This window comes from Nycticebus coucang, chromosome 12, assembly GCF_027406575.1.
Source record: "Nycticebus coucang isolate mNycCou1 chromosome 12, mNycCou1.pri, whole genome shotgun sequence".
Classification (NCBI taxonomy): Eukaryota; Metazoa; Chordata; class Mammalia; order Primates; family Lorisidae; genus Nycticebus; species Nycticebus coucang.
In genome coordinates, this window is record NC_069791.1 from 72,689,841 (window position 1) to 72,708,642 (window position 18,802).

The following is an 18,802-nucleotide window of genomic DNA, read 5'->3' on the forward strand; positions in this document are numbered from 1 at the left end:
GCCCAAATGACCACAAAATTCAAGAAAAACCAAATAATAAGGCAAAATAAGCAGCACTTGCATGAGCTTGTAAGCCTCTGCCTTGCAGAAAACCCACCCCTACATTGTGGCACCTTGACTGTTTCTAAATCCCCAGCCAAGACATAGCCAGGATATAACCAAGGGGATTCCCCAGGTAGGATCAGAGCCCTCCAAGAAATCAGGATGTTTGGCTGCCCTGCAAGGGTGGAGACCTATCCAGACCTTTCTGAAACCTGAGCCCTGAGCTTGGGGCTGGAGAGAAGGGGAGGTGCTACCTGGCTGGAGAGGCCATAACTCCCACCTCCCATCCATGTAGCTCCTCCTCTGCTTGGGTGCCCTCTCTCTGGGGCCACTCTAGGTGGTGCTGGCCACCTCCACTCTCCCTTTGCCTTCCTCTGCCCCTTAGGTCAGATGGGGAGAGGCTGGGAACACCAGCCAGCTCCATGGACAGGGACTTGCCTCTGCCCACCTTCCAGCTTTGGAAAGAAAAGAAGAAAAGTCTGTGTTGATTTGTATTTGGAGGATTCCTTCCTCTCCTAAACTTCCAGAGGCAGAGAAAGTGATTCAACTTTGGATTGACTGTAGAAGAAAGTCCAGAAAGAGCCCAGAACATTTCCCCAGGTATGAATCCTTCACTTTTGCTGTGTGTGTGTGTGTGTGTGTGTGTGTGTGTGTGTGTGTGTGTGTGTGTGTGTGTGTGTGTGAGAGAGAGAGAGAGAGAGAGAGAGAGAGAGAGAGAGAGAAAGAGAGAGAAAGAGAATGTTTCCCACTAGTGAGTTGGGAAGTTGTCCTTAATAATCTCTTAGGCCTCTTCTGACTGCTTCATTCTATGATTCTGCAGCCATAAACTTCATTCAGTCATTTAACAAACATTTCCTGAGTACTCCCTTCCCCGGTGCCAGGTGATACCATTAAATAAGATATGGCTTTTGCCCAGAAGGGTCCACAGTCTCTAAACAGGCAGACAGTAATACCAACAGTAATAATGTTAATCACTACAATTATGATGCACCAGATACTGGGCTAAACCTTGCATAGACATTAGTTCATTTAACCTAGCAACAACTATACACAGTAAGTGCATTATTAACCCCATTATACAGATGAGAACAGTGAGGCTTAGCAAGGTGAGGTCACATAGATAGTAGATGGAGTTGATGCTTCTAAACATTGTTATGCTGCTAACCTGTGTAGTGAAGAGATACTCCAGGGCAATGATTGAACTTATTAAAGGTGGATAGGGAACCTGAGAGCTTACAGGTAAGGCTGAAGCCTTATCTTGGCCAAAGTGCCTGGGGCAGGAAGCAGGAGCAGACTTGGGGGAGGTCAACCTTGGAGCTAGGGGGTGAGGCAGGCTTAGTGGAAGGCTCTGGGGCTAGCTGGGATTTGAAGTCTGTAGCGTCAGGGTCCTTCTCCCCAACTCCTCGGCCAGGGTGGCAGGTGAGCGAGTAGAGGATCCTGAGGATTCCTGGGAGGGTGTCTGAGAGCTCTCTGTCCTCATAATCACAGGATGGGGGGCTGATCTGGCCTGGAGCTGGGCAGTGTCCCACTAGCCTGAGAAGTAGGTGGCCCCTAGGCTGGGAGGAGGGGAGAGGCCCAGATAACTATGTGTCCCCCGCCCAGTAAATATTGGACTGTTGCTCTCAACTCCCATCTCCCAGCTGTCCCCAGTTCTGGGAGAGGGAGGACAAAAGCTGATTATTCCACTGGGGCTGTACTGGGCCCCATGAATGGGGTATTGAAAACCCTGTGTCCACATCCAGATAGGTTTTCATCCTCTCCCTAACCAGACTATTTGTATGCCAGGACAGAGGCAAAGCCAGGGAGAGATGGGGGTGGGGGAGTGACAGGGAGCTCCTTCTAGGATGGGCACCCATGTCCCCCAGGCACATCAACCTCTGTATATTCCTAACAGAACTGTCCTTTCAACCACCTCCTCCTACATTCCTCACACACCTTGGGGCTGGGAGGCAACTGGATGCCTCTCTCCCGGCCCTCCACACCAACAGAAGCCCCGTCTAATCAGCTCAGTTTCCCAGGTATCTTCTGCACCTGGTCCTTCCTCTCTGCCCCCTCATGGCCTGAAGTCTGGACAACTGCATCAGCCTCTAAACCAGCCCTCCTTCTCCCCTGCTATGTCCATCCTCCATGCACTGTCAGGATCCAGCCAAAGTCTGTAAGGACTTTGGGGATATGCAAGGCCTGGCAGAAGCTTCTGGGATGCTGGTTACATAGTGTGAATGTTCACTGAGTTCTGTGCTCATGATTTATGCACTTTTTTGTTTTTATGCCTCACTCTAAAATTTAATTTAAAAAAACAGTCTTCAAGGGCTTTTCACCTTCAAAGTGCAGAATACCCCACGTGGCATTTACTTCCCAGAACTTCCTGCACCATTTTTACATATTTGTGAGCCATGAGAACTCATTTGTTTTTCTTTCTTTCTTTTTTTTTGCAGTTTTTGGCCGGGACTGGGTTTGAACCCGCCACCTCTGGCATATGGGGCTGGCACCCTACCCCTTTGAGCTGCAGATACCGCCCTGTTTTTATTTCTTTTTTTGAGACAGAATCTCATTATGTCACCTGGGTATAGAGTGCCATGGTGTCACAGCTCACAACAACCTCAAACTCTTGGCCTTAGATTCTCTTGCCTCAGCTGGGACTATAGGCGCCCACCACAACACCCGGCTATTTTTTGGTTGCAGTTGTCATTGTTGTTTAGCAGGCCCAGGCCAGGCTTGAACCTGCCACCTTTGGTGTATGTGGCTGGCACCCTACTCCCTGAGCCACTGGCCCTGAGCCTGTTTTTGTTTTTTTGAAACAGAGTCTTACTCTGTCACCCACACTAGAGTGCCATGGTGTTAGCCTAGCTCCTGGCAACCTCAAACTCCTAGTTTAAGCAATCCTTTTCCCTCAGCCTACTGTGTACCTGAGACTACAGGAGCCCCCCACCACACCCAGCTAGTTTTTCTATTTTTAGTAGACAGGGTCTCACTCTTGCTTAAGCTAATCTCTGAGGTCAAGCGATCCTCCCACCTCAGCCTCCCACAGTGCTAGGATTACAGGCTTGAGTCACTATGTCAGGTCAACTGACTCATTTCTTTTGATTTAAATTAATTTTAAAGGGAAACTTTTTTTTTTTTTTTTTTTGTAGAGACAGAGTCTCACTGTACCGCCCTCGGGTAGAGTGCCGTGGCGTCACACGGCTCACAGCAACCTCTAACTCTTGGGCTTACGCGATTCTCTTGCCTCAGCCTCCCGAGCAGCTGGGACTACAGGCGCGCGCCACAACGCCTGGCTATTTTTCTGTTGCAGTTTGGCCGAGGCTGGGTCCGAACCCACCACCCTTGGCATATGGGCCTGCGCCCAACTCACTGAGCCACAGGCACCGCCCTAAAGGGAAACTTTATATTGTTTCAATAAATGAAAAACCAGAGTCCTGGGCTGCGCCTGTGGCTCAGTCGGTAGGGCTCTGGCCCCATATACCGAGGGTGGCGGGTTCAAACCCGGCCCCGGCCAAACTGCAACCAAAAAATAGCTGGGCGCTGTGGCGGGCACCTGTAGTCCCAGCTACTCAGGAGGCTGAGGCAAGAGAATCGCTTAAGCCCAGGGGTTGGAGGTTGCTGTGAGCTGGGTGAGGCCACGGCACTCTACCGAGGGCCATAAAGTGAGACTCTGTCTCTACAAAAAAAAGAAAAACCAGAGTCCTTTGCCTTAAAAAAAAGTACTATAAAAATATATATATATATTATATATAAATATACATTTATAACTGTCCACAATTAAGTGGGTTTTTACCCAGTGTCACCAACACAACATTTTGCATAAGCCTGGAGGACAAACCTGGATCCCTTGAGGCCATCATGATTTGGGCCCAGCCAACCCTCTCAACTGGATGCCACTTGCTTTTTCACGTAACCATGGCTCCAGTCAAACCCAGCTCTTTATTTTCCTCTGTCCACACACCATCTTTCTCACCTCCCAGCTATCGTCCCCACCATTGCTACCACTCAGAATAACAAACTCAAGTGGAAATGTCATCTCTTCCAAAGCTGGCCTCTCTGGCTGAAAGTAAATACTTGGGATCTTTAATTCCAGATGTTCCAACTGTGACTTCTCCCAGCCTGCCCCTTAATGGGACCTACTGAAGGACCCTCCACTGGCTGGACGCACAAGGAGACAGAGATGCGAATTTGTCCCCAGCAGGATGAGAAGACTAGGGGGTGGAGGCAGGGAGATAGAAGCACTGCCCCTTCCCCCTTCTCCCCAGTCCTGTCCTTCCTCCTCCTCCTGCCACTGGGTGAGTGTGCCCCTGCCAGCCTCTGCTACTTCCACTTTCTGGATCTCAGTTGTCCCAGCTGTAGAATTCTAGGGGGCGGGGGATTGTGAATGAGCTGGTTTCCAACGTTCTTTCCAGCTTTGACATTTGCCCAGGGCTGATGAAAGCTAAGAGTCTGAGTTTGGGGAGTGGAAAGCTCAGTTCAGGAGGTGAGAGGTAAATGGGCCTAGGGAATGGGCACTTAGGGGACATTGGGCACAGGGAAGGAGGGACAGGGATAGGCTTACCAATGGCTGTTGGAAAGGCAGCTGGTAGAACAGATGAATTCAATTGAGCTAGGGAACTATCCTAGCTTAAGAAAGAAGAACTGGACTCTCAGTTTCTTCATCAGTAAAGTGGGTATAGTAGTATATGCCTTAGAAGGTGAGTGTAAGGATTCTATGAGGTAATATATGTGAATGTCTCAGAATTGTTATTACCTTGAGCACAAGTGAGGGGCTTTTTCAGGTTTTCAATTTTCCCTGCTAGGCTACCTTCTGTTTCCTCCTCCACCTCCCGTCTCAGGCCTGGTGCTTAGAACAGTGTGGTGAAGGAGAGTGTGGCTGTCTGGGTGTCTCTCAGCTCTATTCTTTATTTGCTGTGCAGTCTTCAGCAAGTTTCCTAACCTCCCAAAACCTGAAGTTACCCCATCTACAAAAATCTTACCTAACTCATAAATTGTCCTAATGATTTAGTCTACAGAAAGTAATGAGCACATATTTGAAGAACTCATATAGATAAATCTTTGCTAGGGGAGGGAGATCATAATAAATCCCAAAGCCAATTTATACACATTTAAGGCGGTACTAGTGGCCATCTGCTGAGTACCAGGCTCTGACTAGAGAGCCCTGGCAGATGCAGATATAAGGCAGGCATGGCCACATTACCAGGCAGAAGGCCCTGAAAGAGGCATGTATGTGGTACCCGGGGACTCTGAGGAAACAGAGAGCATTTCTAGCTGAGGTCCCCAGGAAGGCTTCCCAGAGAAAGGCTTCTACCTGGGTCTTGAACAATCAGCAGGGCTGTAATGGGCAGGGAAGCCAGAACAAAATTCGTTGAAGTCTTAGAGATAAAATTGATGGGAGATTAAGAAGGCCAAACTGGTCGGAAGATTGTAGAAGGCTTTGCAGAGAAAGTTCAGGGGCTGAGACTCCTGCAGGTAATGGGGACTGATTCAGGGATTTAGCAATAGAGTGAGACATGCAAGTCTGTGTCTCAGGCAGGTCTCTCTGGGATAGCCTGGGGAGCACAGAAAGAGGGGGACGCAGGGTAGCCAATTGGAACAGTCTGGGAGAGAGAAGATGGGGCTTTGGCAAAGCAAGGTTAGTGAAGTCCAAGAGGAGGGATGTGACGGTGAGACCTTTGGGGGAGGGAGGCTGTGCTCCTGGGACCAAGCAGCCAAGGTGTGGGCAGAGGGGCGGACGTTCTTCCTCACTCTGTTTCAGCCAGCGCCCTACAGCCCACTGCACTGCCCTTTCCAGGTAGGTGCCCTGCTCCTCCCTTCCTCACCCTCACCTGCCCTCCCAAGTGCTCCAGCTTCTCAGACAGAAGACCTCAGGGAGAATGCCTAACTTGCCCTCCATGACTCTAAATGCCCCCACTCAGAGGGACTGCTACAGTCTCCCCATTTTACAGAAGGGATGATCCCAAGGCTCCCATGGCTTCATGGCAAAGTGGGCATCCCAGAGGTTTGGGCCCAGCCATCCCCCTGGTGCCAGCTCAACCCTCTTCACAGAGCTGAGGCTGGTAGGGGGCCCGAGCCGCTGCCGAGGGCGCCTGGAGGTCCTGCATGGAGGCTCCTGGGGCAGTGTCTGTGATGACGACTGGGACGTGGTAGATGCCAATGTCGTGTGTCGTCAGTTGGGCTGTGGTCTGGCACTGCCCGTGCCACAGCCCCTCGCCTTTGGTCAGGGCCGAGGCCCCATCCTGCTGGACAATGTGGAGTGCCGTGGGCAGGAAGCTGCACTAAGCGAGTGCGGCAGCCGGGGCTGGGGTGTCCACAATTGCTTTCACTACGAGGATGTGGCTGTCCTGTGCAATGGTAAGCAGATGCTTTCCACCTAGAGAGAGGTAGACTGTGGCAGGCTGCAGGGCTGTGGGCTAGATAACCAAGGGGATTTCCTGGGGATAATGTTCTGTGCAGAAGATTCAGCCAGAGGCTGCACTACCTGGTGCTGGGGAAGAGTTCCACCCTGGGTCATAGCAGTGCTCCTGGCTCATTAGGCAAGAAAACAAGCACCACTGCTTCCACACAGGACCTCAACTGTCCTGGCACAGCCCCTCTACCATTTTTAAAACCAGACGATTGGGGTCACACACATAAGTTCAATGGGTCATAGTCCTGCAGCAGATACTCTGAGAGGTTCTGACCTTGAGAGCAGTAGTTCTAGTTTTTAAGAAAATTGCCCCGAGGGCTCATGAAAACAGTTTGTGGCCCCATCCAAGTTTCTCATTCTGCAGGTCTGGGTTGGGGCCTTAGAATTTGCATTTCTAATAGTTCCCAAGGGATGTCAACTGCTTTAAGAACTATGCTTCAGAAGAGTTCAGGACTCTGGTGGCCCCTTCTCGCATACCCCAGCATTCCTTGCTTTGACCCTTTGTGTGTCCTGTGGCCCAGAGGGAGGACACCTTTGGTCCTGTGCCTATAGGTGTGAAGACGGAGAACAGAAATATCCCTGTATCCTCCCTTCCATCTTGCTTCCTTCCCAGAATTCTTGCCCACACAGCCCCCGACTAGGAAGGTGTTAACCAGCAGAACACCCCCTACGACTCCTCAGAATGTGAAAGGTAAGTACAGGTATTGCCCTTACCAACTGCACCCTCCTCTAGGCCGTGGGAAGGGAAGGTACACATTGAAGGCTAGAGAAAGTGAGAGGGGTAGAGGCTGGAGTTTAATCTTACTGGAGAGTCAGACCTGCACAAGAATGACCAGGACAAGAAAATGAAAAGTGTGCTACAAAGAAGTTTAGAGATGGAAGAGGGCTCCAAACCTCCAGATATTGGAGGGCTTCATGGAAGAAGTTGTGAGAGCCACACTGTGAAAGGTGAGGTTTTTATCCGCAGTGGTTGAAGAGGAAGCAGCAAATCGTCGCCTGCTAGAAGAGAGGGACATGGGAACTTGGTGGTTTTAGGCAGGGGTGATCCCACACATCACTGCCAATTTGGACTGAGGAGGCAGCGCCCTGAGGCAGGGGGGCGAGGAGGTGCTCTTGGTTTTAGTTTCTGGGGCACGGAGCACTTCGTGTGTGCCGCACTAGGGAGAGAGAGGGTGGGCTGTGGGAGACGCACACCCACGGGGGAGGCCCTGTAGGAGACGCGCCTGCCCCCGTCAACAGGTGAGGGCAGGGTGCGCCTGGTGGGGGGCGCGAACCCGTGTCAGGGCCGTGTGGAGATCTTGCACGGCAGCCTGTGGGGCACCGTTTGCGACGACGACTGGGGGCTGCCAGACGCCGCCGTGGTCTGCCGTCAGTTGGGCTGCGGAGCGGCCTTGGTTGCTACCACCAACGCCTTCTTCGGCTTTGGCACGGGACACATTTTGCTGGACAACGTGCACTGCGAGGGCAGCGAGCCCCACCTGGCAGCTTGCCTGAGCCTGGGATGGGGTGTGCACAACTGCGGCCACCACGAGGACGCGGGCGCGCTCTGTGCAGGTGCGGGCTCTGGGGGCGGGGCCGGAGGGAGGGGCGGGCAGTAGAAAGCACGCGGAGGCCTGGCTGAGTGTTTTGGCTTCCTCTGACCTTCCCAGAACTCTCCTGGAAGGCTCCACAATTATTTATAGTATCTCAGTACTGCTCTGTAAGTGCCTCGGAATATCCCAGCACTCCTTGTGCTGCGCTCCACAGCTATGTAACAACACTGCAGTATTGTGCCACCGATACTTGAGAATTATGTAGCAATACCATAGGAATGTCTCCAAAATTTTCCAAGCACTCTTAATAGAATATTTCAGAATGAAATAACACTCCAGAATTGCCTGAGAAATCCACCAGCATTCTCTAATTGTAGCAGAATTACCCAGCCCAGACCCCTGTAATCTTAATGCTCTAATAATAGTATTTTCTTCCCACCTGGGTCCTCTCCAATTTCGGAAGTTTTCTTAGCAAATAGAAATAATAGAGCCAATACCAAATGAACACAAATGAGCTCCACTCTACAAGATACAAAGTGCTTGCCCATGTTTCCTAACTCACAGTGAACCAAGGGCTATCATTCCCAGTTTACAGGTGGGAAAACTGAGGACCTGAGAGGCAGAGCCATGGCTAACCTTACTGTATAGCCTTGAGTGTACCCCTTTTCCTTTCTAGGCCTATTTTATCTGTAAAAGTGGATGAGTCTTGGGCGGTGCCTGTGGTCCTGAGTAGGGTGACGGCCCCATATATCCAGGGTGGCGGGTTTAAGTCCAGCCCCGACCAAACTGCAACAAGAACAACAACAACAAAATAGCTGGGGGTTGTGGCGGGTGCCTGTAGTCCCAGCTACTCAGGAGGCTGAGGCAAGAAAATTGCCTAAGCCCAAAAGCTGGAGGTGAGGTGAGCTGTGACACCACAGCACTCTACCAAGGGTGACAAAGGCCTAAAAAAAAAAGAGGATGAGTCTTGTTTTGTAAGCCCCTCAGCACTGTGCATGGCCCTCCCTGATGGGAAAGCCTTTTGTACCTCTGTGTCATGGCCATAACGGGCTTCTGAGAACATTGAATGCTGGAGAGAAATGAAAGCATGTCTGTGAGAGCCCTGTATAAACTATGAAGTGTACAACTGTGCAGTACAAGTAAATTACAACCATTGTCAAAGTGGGGCAGGGCTACTTAGACTCCAGCTGGGGCTGAGCCCCTGTCCCAGAAATGAATGTCTCTTCTCCATGCAGACCCTCTTTATCCTCCCCAGACAGCTCAAGGCTGAGAACCAGAACCTCAGCCTCTAACCCTGTCTCCTTCTCTCCTGCTCTAGCCTTGGGCCCCCCAACTCTCACAGCACTGTCACCCTTAGCCACAAGAGAGGACTGGGCCTGGCACTCAGAGCCAGCAGGTAAAGAGCCTGACCCTCCAGTTTGGGTTGGTGGAGGCAAGGTGTGCGTGGCTGGGCACTGGGAAGGTTGCCCTAGTCCACAAGAGAGGACCATAAGAGACCATGGCTCCAGCCAGCTGGTACAATGGTGGGTAGAAGAACAAAACAAAGATGAAATCCAAAACTCTGAAAAGTTCACGAGGGTGAGAGAAGGTAGTTACAAGTTTCTTCCGAAAAGTAAAGAACTAAAATTTGGGATGGTGCTGGTCGGGCACTGTGGCTCACACCTGTAATACTACCCTGTTTCCCCGAAAATAAGACATCCTCCGAAAATAAGACCTACTTACGGGAAAGATAAGACGTCCCCTGAAAATAAGACCTAGCGCATTGGGTAGCACTCTGGGAGGCTAAGGTGGGAGGATTACTTAAGGAGAGGAGTTTGAGGCTCAGCGCCTGTAGCTCAGCAATTAGGACATGGACCACATACACTGGGGCTGGTGGGTTGGAATCTGGCCCGGGCCTGTTAAACAACAATGACAACTACAACAACAACAAAAATAGCCAGGCGTTGTGGTGGGCACCTGTAGTCCCAGCTATACTTGGGAGGCTGAGGTAAGAGAATTGCTTAAGTCCAAGAGTTGGAGGTTGCTGTGAGCTGTGATGCCACAGCACTCTACCGAGGGCGACATAATAAAACTCTGTCTCAAAAACAAAAGAAAGAGAGGAGTTTGAGACCAGTCTGATCAATGCAAGGCCCTGTCTCTACTAAAAAAGACAAAAGAAAGAAAAACTTAGCTGGGCATGGTGGCACCTGCCTGTAGTCCCAGCTACTTGGGAAGCTGGGCAAGGAGGATCACTTGAGCCCAGGAGTTAGAGGTTACTGTTAGCTAGGCTGAGGCCATGGCACTGTAGCCCAGGAGACAGAGTGAGACTCTATCTAAAAAAAAAAAAAATTGAGATGGAGAACTGAGAGGCCTTTTGAGGGGATTGATTGTGGTGAAGGTTAAATTAGATTACAAGTACCTTTGAAATTAGGGCTGGGACCTATCGCTGGGATTGACATTAGGATAATGCCTGGAATTAAGATTCGGTTCATTCCAATCAAGTCTCCTGGAGATCACAACGTGGTGACGACTCTGGGATTGCGGCTGAGTGGGCGCGGATCGGGTGCAGTTGGGGGCCTCAGTAGGCGTCCCTGTGCCCAGCTGTTGTCTACCTAAACGCTCTGGATGCTCTATCTCCGCAGCTACAAGAGTTGGTGCCCACCCTTCCCGGGAGACTGCAGTACTCACAACAGTCACCTGGGCTGCGGGAAAGAAAAGTAAGTGGTAATGCTGGGGGACTGCCGGGGGGTGGGAGAAGGTGAGGCCAGGTCTCGGCCTGGGAGAAGGCCGCCCCAACCCCACCCCTCGGGCCGCTGGCCTGTGTGCAACGCAGGCGGGCGGCTGCGGCTGGTGGGTGGCCCAGGCCCATGCCGTGGCCGCGTGGAGGTACTGCACGCCGGCGGCTGGGGCACCGTGTGCGACGATGACTGGGACTTCGCGGACGCGCGCGTGGCTTGCCGCGAAGCGGGTTGTGGGCCCGCGCTGGGCGCCACGGGCCTCGGCCACTTCGGCTACGGTCGCGGCCCGGTGCTGCTGGACAACGTGGGCTGTGCTGGTACCGAGACCCGCCTCAGCGACTGCTTCCACCTGGGCTGGGGCCAGCATAACTGCGGCCACCACGAAGACGCGGGCGCGCTCTGCGCAGGTGGGGTCGCTGCGGAAGAGCGCGCACTGCGACGGGGGCGGGGCGGGGTCGCGCGGGCGGGCGCTTTGCGACACTGCGGCGGGAGCGTGCTCCGGGGAGCACGCTCCCTGCGCATAGGAGGCACCCGACCGCGGATGCTGTCTGCGGCTGCGTGGCAGGGCGGGGCCGGAAGGGCGTGCCCTCTGCAGAGGAGAGTGGGCGGGACCTGCGAAAGCGACGCTCTGCGGCGGCTAAAGCTAGGTCCGAGGTGCGGCCACGCCCTACTGGATAAAGAGATGAAGTCTGAGATCACCTCTGTGGAGGGCCCGGCAAAGATCCAAAGCAGAGAGAGGGGATCAGCCTTCCCAGAGCTAGTGTGTGACCTTTGAGAGGAGTCAAAGAAGGGGACGTTTGCGGTCTAACAGGACATTGTAAAATGTTCAATGGTTCTGTATACTGATTGCTGTGGAAATTGATATTTCACCCTTATTTGGTGCCCCAGACTAGTAGTCCCTTCCATAGCTTAGTCCACAAAGGGTTACACAGGGCTTTGGTTTGGGCCCTAGGGTCAAAGAACCACAACTCCATTTCAGATACAAGGGGCAGGGAGCAATTCTTATGGATCCTTTATGTCCTTGGAACAGGCTTCCCTGGGGAAGGTAGGATGCCAACCTGGCCATAACAGCATGTTCTCCAATGTGACAGCCTCTTCTTTTTCTCTGTCCTCGTTGAACCAGGCCCAGAAGAGCTGGGACTGCAAGCCCAGCAAGATGGTTCTGAGACCACCAGAGTGCCCACTCCTCGGCCCAGGGACGGTAGGTGCCCACAGCCCCCAGAAAGTGAGATGGAGACATCAGGATAGGAAGGACTTGGATTGGGAGAGTTCACAGCCTAAGATTTGAAGCTCAGCAGATTTACGCTTGGTCCCAGAACCCTTGTCCTTTTGTGCAGGTCTCAGACCTCATTAATAGGGGTATGGTGTCCAGAAAGGACGTAGGCTTTAAAATAGAGCAGTCTAGAGATTTTTAGAGTGGCATCAAAATGAGAAGATGAGGATCCTGTCCTGAGGAGTGCAATGAAATAATTCAGAATTTATCTCAGAAAGTCGGGTTGGGAAGATGACAATGACCTTCAGGGCACACATAGGATATAATCACAGTCTCTTAACAACTGGGCCAGGGCTGAGGTACTAGAATCATGAGCAAAAGACCAGGGAGAGAGCAGACGTGAAGCACTCAGCACACCACATGGTTTGCATTCTTTTTTCCAATCCTGAGAATATAGTCTGGACTGAAACCTATCCTATTCTAATCTCATTTGTCTGCCCTTCTCCAGTGGCTCCCAGGGCAGTGTTGTGTCTCAGACAATCACCTTTTGCCTCCTTTATTGACCCCTGACCTGGCCTAGCTTGGGGATGGTCTGCCATGGGCCAGCCCCTTTAGCTCCAGGCCTTGCCTCCCCCCTATAGGGCACCTACGTCTGGCAAATGGAGCCCACCGATGTGAGGGTCGTGTAGAGCTCTTCTTAGGGCAACGATGGGGCACTGTCTGCGATGATGCTTGGGATCTGCGGGCAGCTGGTGTCCTGTGCCGACAACTGGGCTGTGGCCAAGCCCTGGCAGCCCCTGGCGAGGCCCACTTTGGCCCAGGCCAAGGTCCTATCCTTCTGGACAATGTTAAGTGCCGTGGGGACGAGAGTACCTTATTGCTCTGCTCTCACATTCGCTGGGATGTCCACAACTGTGACCACAGTGAGGATGCCAGTGTCCTGTGCCGGCTGTCATGACCCAGCCTACTATGCAGACCACTTCTTTTTTGGGAGCCTACTGTGACCTGCTATTCCTCCTGGTGTGACCACTGCAGCTCAGTTTGCCCCTCCCTCCCCTTCCCTGGGAGAGAGCCTGCCCAGTGTAGTCCTGTGTGGGATAGCCTGGCTGTATCCCCTTCGACTTAGTGTGAGACCTCAGCCTGTCATCAGCTATCCTGGGCCCAATTCAATGAAAGCTCCCATGTTTTACTAAGCCAAAACAACAATGAGGGGAGGGGAAAATGACTTGTAATTCTTCTCTTTTTGGGGGGCTCCCGTTACAGCAGCCCTGACACTGCCTTCCTCGACCCAGTCCCAGGAGGCTCAGGGGCTCTTTGTAAATCGAGTATCTCCCTTCCCCTAGCTCATCTTGGGATCCCCAAGAAAGAAGGCAGGAGGGGCTTACAACTCTTACCTTAGGCTCCCAGGAGCTGCAGAAAAACCTAGGTCATTTCCTTGCCTTGCTCCAAGAAGGCCTGGTCTCAGATGGTGCTCTGCTGGACAAGGGGACTGGAGGGGCCAAAGCAGGGACAGCGGCCCCTCCTTGTACCTAGAACCAGCATCTCTGATTTAAGCTGCCCCGACCACAGAGCCTCCACTTTGCAGTAGCAAAGAACCCTGGGGGCCTGTAGCCACCCATTCATAGGTGCCAACTCAATAAAGCATTGTACACACACAACCCCACCTATCTTGTAACTGAAGTCAGTGTTTGGGCATAAGTGCATTCTCTGTGGCAGCAGGAGTGGCTCTCTGGAGGAAAGTGGCTTAGCATGGAGGGCAATCAATACCATCATCTTAGAGCTCTCAGCAGGCCCATCACACCCTGCAAATGCTGACTCACAGTGTCAGGCCTCCAAGTCTCCCAGAGAGTCCCCTAACCCATCTCTTTCCTTCACATATATAGAAATCTAGATCCAGAAAAAGAATGGTTTGCTGAAGGTCACATAGCAAGGTGTTAGTGTCACTAGAAGAGAAAAAATTATGGAGAGGAGGCAGAAAGGGAGATGAGGGAGAACATACCAGCACTAGGATGGCTCTAGAGCTGCTCTTGGGGCCCCTTGCACGTGTTCTGCCTCTGCCTCTGTCCCTCCAGAAGTGGAGGATCCTATCAGAGCCTCCCTCTCAGCCTGAGGCTGGGGGACTTGCTAGTGTTAAATGTCCAGTGTCAAGCTTCCTGTTATTGCTGTAACAGATTACAACTTAAAACCACACACATTTGTTATTTTACAGTTCTTAAGGTCACATGTTGGAAATGGGTCTCCCTGGGCTACGTTCAAGGTATCAGCAGGTCATTGTTCCTCTGGAGGATCTATGGGGGAATCTGCTTCCTTCCCTTATCCAGCTTCTATTTTTTTTTTTTTTTTTTTTTGTAGAGACAGAGTCTTACTGTACCACCCTCGGGTAGAGTGCCATGGCGTCACATGGCTCATAGCAACCTCTAACTCTTGGGCTTACACGATTCTCTTGCCTCAGTCTCCCGAGCAGCTGGGACCACAGGTGCTCACCACAACGCCCGGCTATTTTTTTGTTGCAATTTGGCCGGGGCTGGGTTTGAACCCGCCACCCTCGGCATATGGGGCCGGCGCCCTACTCACTGAGCCACAGGCGCCACCCCCAGCTTCTATTTTTTTGTTTGTTTGTTTTAGAGACAGAGTCTCATTTTGTCCTCGATAGAGTGCCGTGGCATCACAGCTCACAGCAACCTCCAGCTCTTGGGCGTAGGCAATTCTCTTGCCTCAGCCTCCCGAGTAGCTGGGACCACAAGCACCTGCCACAACGCCCAGCTATTTTTTGTTGCTGTTTGGCCCGGGCCAGGTTTGAACCCACCACCTTTGGTATATGGGGCTGGCGCCCTACTCACTGAGCCACAGGCGCTGCCCCTCTTTCTTTCTTTCTTTTTTTTTTTTTTTTTTGAGACAGTCTTACTTTGTCACCCTCAGTAAAGTACCAGGGTGTCACAGCTCACAGCAACCTCAAACTCTTGTGCTCAAGCAATTCTCTTGCCTCAGCCTCCTGAGTAGCTGGGACTACAGGCACCTGCCACAACTCCCAGCTATTTTTAGAGTTGGGAGTCTTGCTCTTGTTCAGGCTGGTCTCCAATCTATAAGCTCAGGCAATCCACCCGCCTCAGTCTCCCAGAGTGCTAGGATTACAGGTGTGAGCCACTGTGCCCAGCCTTTTCCAGCTTCTAGAGGCTGCCTGTATTCCATGCCCACTCGTGACTTCCATCCAGCCAGAAATTGCATCACTCTGTCAGCTCATCTTGACTCTAAGCCTTACTCTTCCATCTTTTAAGGCCGCTTGTGATTATATTAGGCCCACCCAGATAATCCAGAATAATCCCCAATCTCAAGGTCCTTAATTTAATCACATCTGCAAATACCTTTAGCCATGTATCATATTCACAGGCTCCAGGGATTAAGACATGGACAACTTTGGGGGCCGCTATTCTGCCTACAACAGGCTCTAAACCTGGGTCCTGGTTCTTAGCCAAGGAGTGAGGTAGATACTTTGGCTCCAAATTCTGTCAACTCCTGGCAGTAACGGCTTTGCCTCCCTTTGTCAGGCTCTGAGACCCACTGTGTTATTGAAGGGATGAGGGCTGGAAAATTGAAAGATAGGAAAGTGCTTAAGAATTTGGGGCATTGAGGCAGACAGATGGGTGTTCTAGCCACCCTGAAATCCCTACCACATCAGAGAGTCCACTTTATCTATGAACCTAAGTTTCTCAGTGCCCAATAAGACTGGTCACCAGCCTTCCAGTTCTCCTTGCTGGCATGTAGCAGATTTGCACTTCTATGCTCTCTCGAAGTGAGACATGGCCCTATGACATACTTTGGCTGATGAAATGTGGCACAATTTGCCAAATTCCCCTCTTTCAAAGTAATCAAGTGACATCCTAGATAGTGGAGGCACTATCAACCTGTGTTCCTGAGTGAAGGTCACCACAAAGCCTTCAAATTGACTCAAGATGGACATACAGTATGAGTGACAAATCTTAATGAAGCTACTGAGCTTGGGGATTGTGTATTAGAGGAGTATAACCCAGACATCCTAGCTGAGGCATCAGGCTCCTAAATTTTTCTCTGTCCTGGAGGTTTACCTAAAACCAGATTTGTTTGTCTATTTGTTTTGAGACTGAGACTTATTTTGTCACCCTCAGTAGAGTGCGCTGGTATCATAGCTCACAGCAACCTCAAACTCTTGGACTCAAGTGATCCTTTTACCTCTGCCTTCTAAGTACTGGGACTATAGGTGCAGCCACTATGCCCAGCTATTTTTTGAGATGGGGTCTTGCTCTTGCTCAGGCTGGTCTTGAAGTCCTGAACTCAGGCAATCCCCCGCCTTGGCCACACAGAGTGCTAGGATTACAGGCATGAGCCATCTTACCTGGCTTCTAAAACCAGTTATTAAGGCTGATTCTGTTCACTGTGTAGTTTAGCACACTGCGATGTTCTCTGCACCAGGGCCTACTGGGCTTGGGAGAACACAAATAAGATACTGTCCTTGAGAAACTCACATACTAATCCAATACTGACTTTATATACCCTCCTCTGTCCTGAAACTCAGCCTGTCTCATTCATAACTTTGTCCCTTATATCCAAATCTGAGTTTCCCTGTTTGCTAAGTAGTATTACCAAACCACTAGCTTAAGCCATAAACCTGGGTGTTAGGCTCAATAATCCCCACCCCTGACAACTAATTAATCCCTAAATCTTAACAATTTTGTCTCCCAATCCCTGCTGGAATCTGGCCATTTCTCTCCATTCCTACATTTCTTATGATGGCCTCTTTGCTGTTTCCTTGTCTTTAACCCATTCCCCAGTCCACAGGAACAGTGAGCTTTCTCATGTTTCCAAATCTGAAGGTACCACTCCCCTGTGTGGTTCCCCAGTGCTTTTCCTCAACTCTTTAGCTCAGGTTACAATGTCCTGCAGTCTGGCTCTGCATGCGTTTTCCTTCACTTGCTTCCAGGACCTAGCCAGACTGAACTATTTTCAATTCCTCTAATGTCTGGGCTTCTTCCCATGGGAGCCCCTGCACACTCTGTTCTCTCTGCTTGGAATACACATCACCATCTCCTCCTCCTTCCCCTTAGCCAACTCTTATTTAGCTTCAAGGCTCAGCTTTCATTTTCTCCAGAAGGCCTTCATTAACACCCTTTCCTGGTCAGAACTGGGAGTCCTCCCCACACATGGAGCCTCCCCAATGACCACACTCATCAGGCTGCTCTCTTTACATGCGTAAATATTTCTGGAGCACCTGTGTACCAGGCCAAGTATAGTGCTGGGCTCTGCAGCTATAGAACAAGAAGAGTCCTACACCAGGTTTACTGTTTTGTTTTTTCAGATCAAACCCCCCAGTTTATTGAAATTCAAATTTAACTAAAAAGTTTGTCTAGGGGGAATAACTAGAATTGTAGATTAATTATATATATATATATATAAATTTTTTCTTTATTGTTGGGGATTCATTGAGGGTACAATAAGCCAGGTTACACTGATTGCACTTGTTAGGTAAAGTCCCTCTTGCAATCATGTCTTGCCCCACGTTTACTGTTTTCATGACACAGAGGTGACCTTCAAGAGAAGACAAATGACAAGCCATTGAACAAACAGACAAGATTAGTGCTATAAAGAAAGGGAAGCAGAGTGTTGTAGGGATTGGGTGGTCAGAAAAGGTATCTAGGGTGGTGAAAGGTGAGGTTTGAGCCAAGCTTGAGCAGGGAAAGAGAGGTGGCCGTGAACTTTTCAGCTGTGAATTGGGGAGGACCATTCCAGGTCCTTCGACAGAGACATAGCCTGGCCTACAGAAGGACCACAAAGGAGAGCATTGTTATTGGAGCAAAGAGGAACGTGTTAAAAGAAGAGTCGGAAAAGCTGGTAAGGACTGAACCACTCAAGGCTTTCTAGGTTGTGGGAAGTGTTTTATTCTAAAGGTGATGTGAAATAGGAACTCCAAATGTCAGCCCCTTAAATATTTCCTGTCAACTTGATAAGTGTACCTTGCCCTGAAGATGTAATTGAAAAGACCCATCCAGATATCTCTCAATAAAATACCTAAAATCTCTACCAAAAACTCAGGAATTCTTTTTTTTTGTAGAGACAGAGTCTCACTTTACCGCCCTCGGTAGAGTGCCATGACATCACAGGACTCACAGCACCCTCCAGCTCTTGGGCTTCCGCGATTCTCCTGCCTCAGCCTCCAGAGTAGCCAGGACTACAGGTGCCCGCCACAACGCCCGGCTATTTTTTTGTTGCAGTTCTGCCGGGGCCGGGTTTGAACCCGCCACCCTCGGTATATGGGGCCGGCGCCTTACTCACTGAGCCACAGGCGCCACCCAACTCAGGAATTCTTAATGAGCTTAGGTTCTACTAACCACTGACTTTTGCTGATTTCTAAATCTCCTACATGCTTTTGTCTTCTCTCTGACTCTTCTGTTCAAGGAAAAAGCTAAGCCCTTTTCTCCTAAAGTACCACAAATTCGAGTCTGGGTGTATATATAGCACACTTGGCTAATGATTCAGGAAAAGGGCCCAACAAAATAACTGAAAATTGGAAATTAGAGACCATGAGGTTTTAAAAGGCCCTTGTATATTCACACACACACACTCTCTCTCTCTCTCACACACACACCCCCACCACCGTCATCACCACCCTACCACCCCCAGCACATATGTGCACATTCCCAGATAGCCCAGAGGATATCCTCTCCTCTCTGCCCCTAATGGGCCTACCCAGGCCTGGCACCCTCCCTCTCTCTTACAACCTCTTTGCTTCTCAGTTTATAAACTCTGACTCCCATATTTTTACTCATTGATTTTTTTTTTTTTAGACAGAGTCACACTTTGTCATCCTTGATGGAGTGCCATGGCATTTTAGCTCAGAGCAACCTCAAACTCTTGGGCTCAAGCGATTCTCTTGCCT

At 50.7% G+C, this 18,802-nt stretch overlaps 1 protein-coding gene across 3 annotated transcripts; it reads left to right on the plus strand.

The window, feature by feature from the left end:
* Window positions 1-361: 361 nt before the first annotated feature.
* SSC4D (scavenger receptor cysteine rich family member with 4 domains) lies at window positions 362-17,179 on the plus strand. 3 transcript variants are annotated; one of them, XM_053557483.1, is made up of 11 exons: window positions 362-642; window positions 4,118-4,319; window positions 5,783-5,818; window positions 6,073-6,378; window positions 7,047-7,124; window positions 7,673-7,987; window positions 9,284-9,361; window positions 10,587-10,661; window positions 10,778-11,089; window positions 11,806-11,883; window positions 12,537-17,179. In XM_053557483.1, exons 2-11 carry the CDS (start codon window positions 4,154-4,156, stop codon window positions 12,851-12,853), a joined length of 1,761 nt encoding a protein of 586 aa, XP_053413458.1. In that variant the 5' UTR covers window positions 362-642; window positions 4,118-4,153; the 3' UTR covers window positions 12,854-17,179. The 3 variants fall into 3 exon arrangements, with proteins under 3 accessions (XP_053413458.1, XP_053413460.1, XP_053413459.1); XM_053557485.1 differs by having other exon boundaries at window positions 6,249-6,378; XM_053557484.1 differs by lacking the exon at window positions 9,284-9,361.
* The last annotated feature ends 1,623 nt before the right edge of the window (window positions 17,180-18,802 follow it).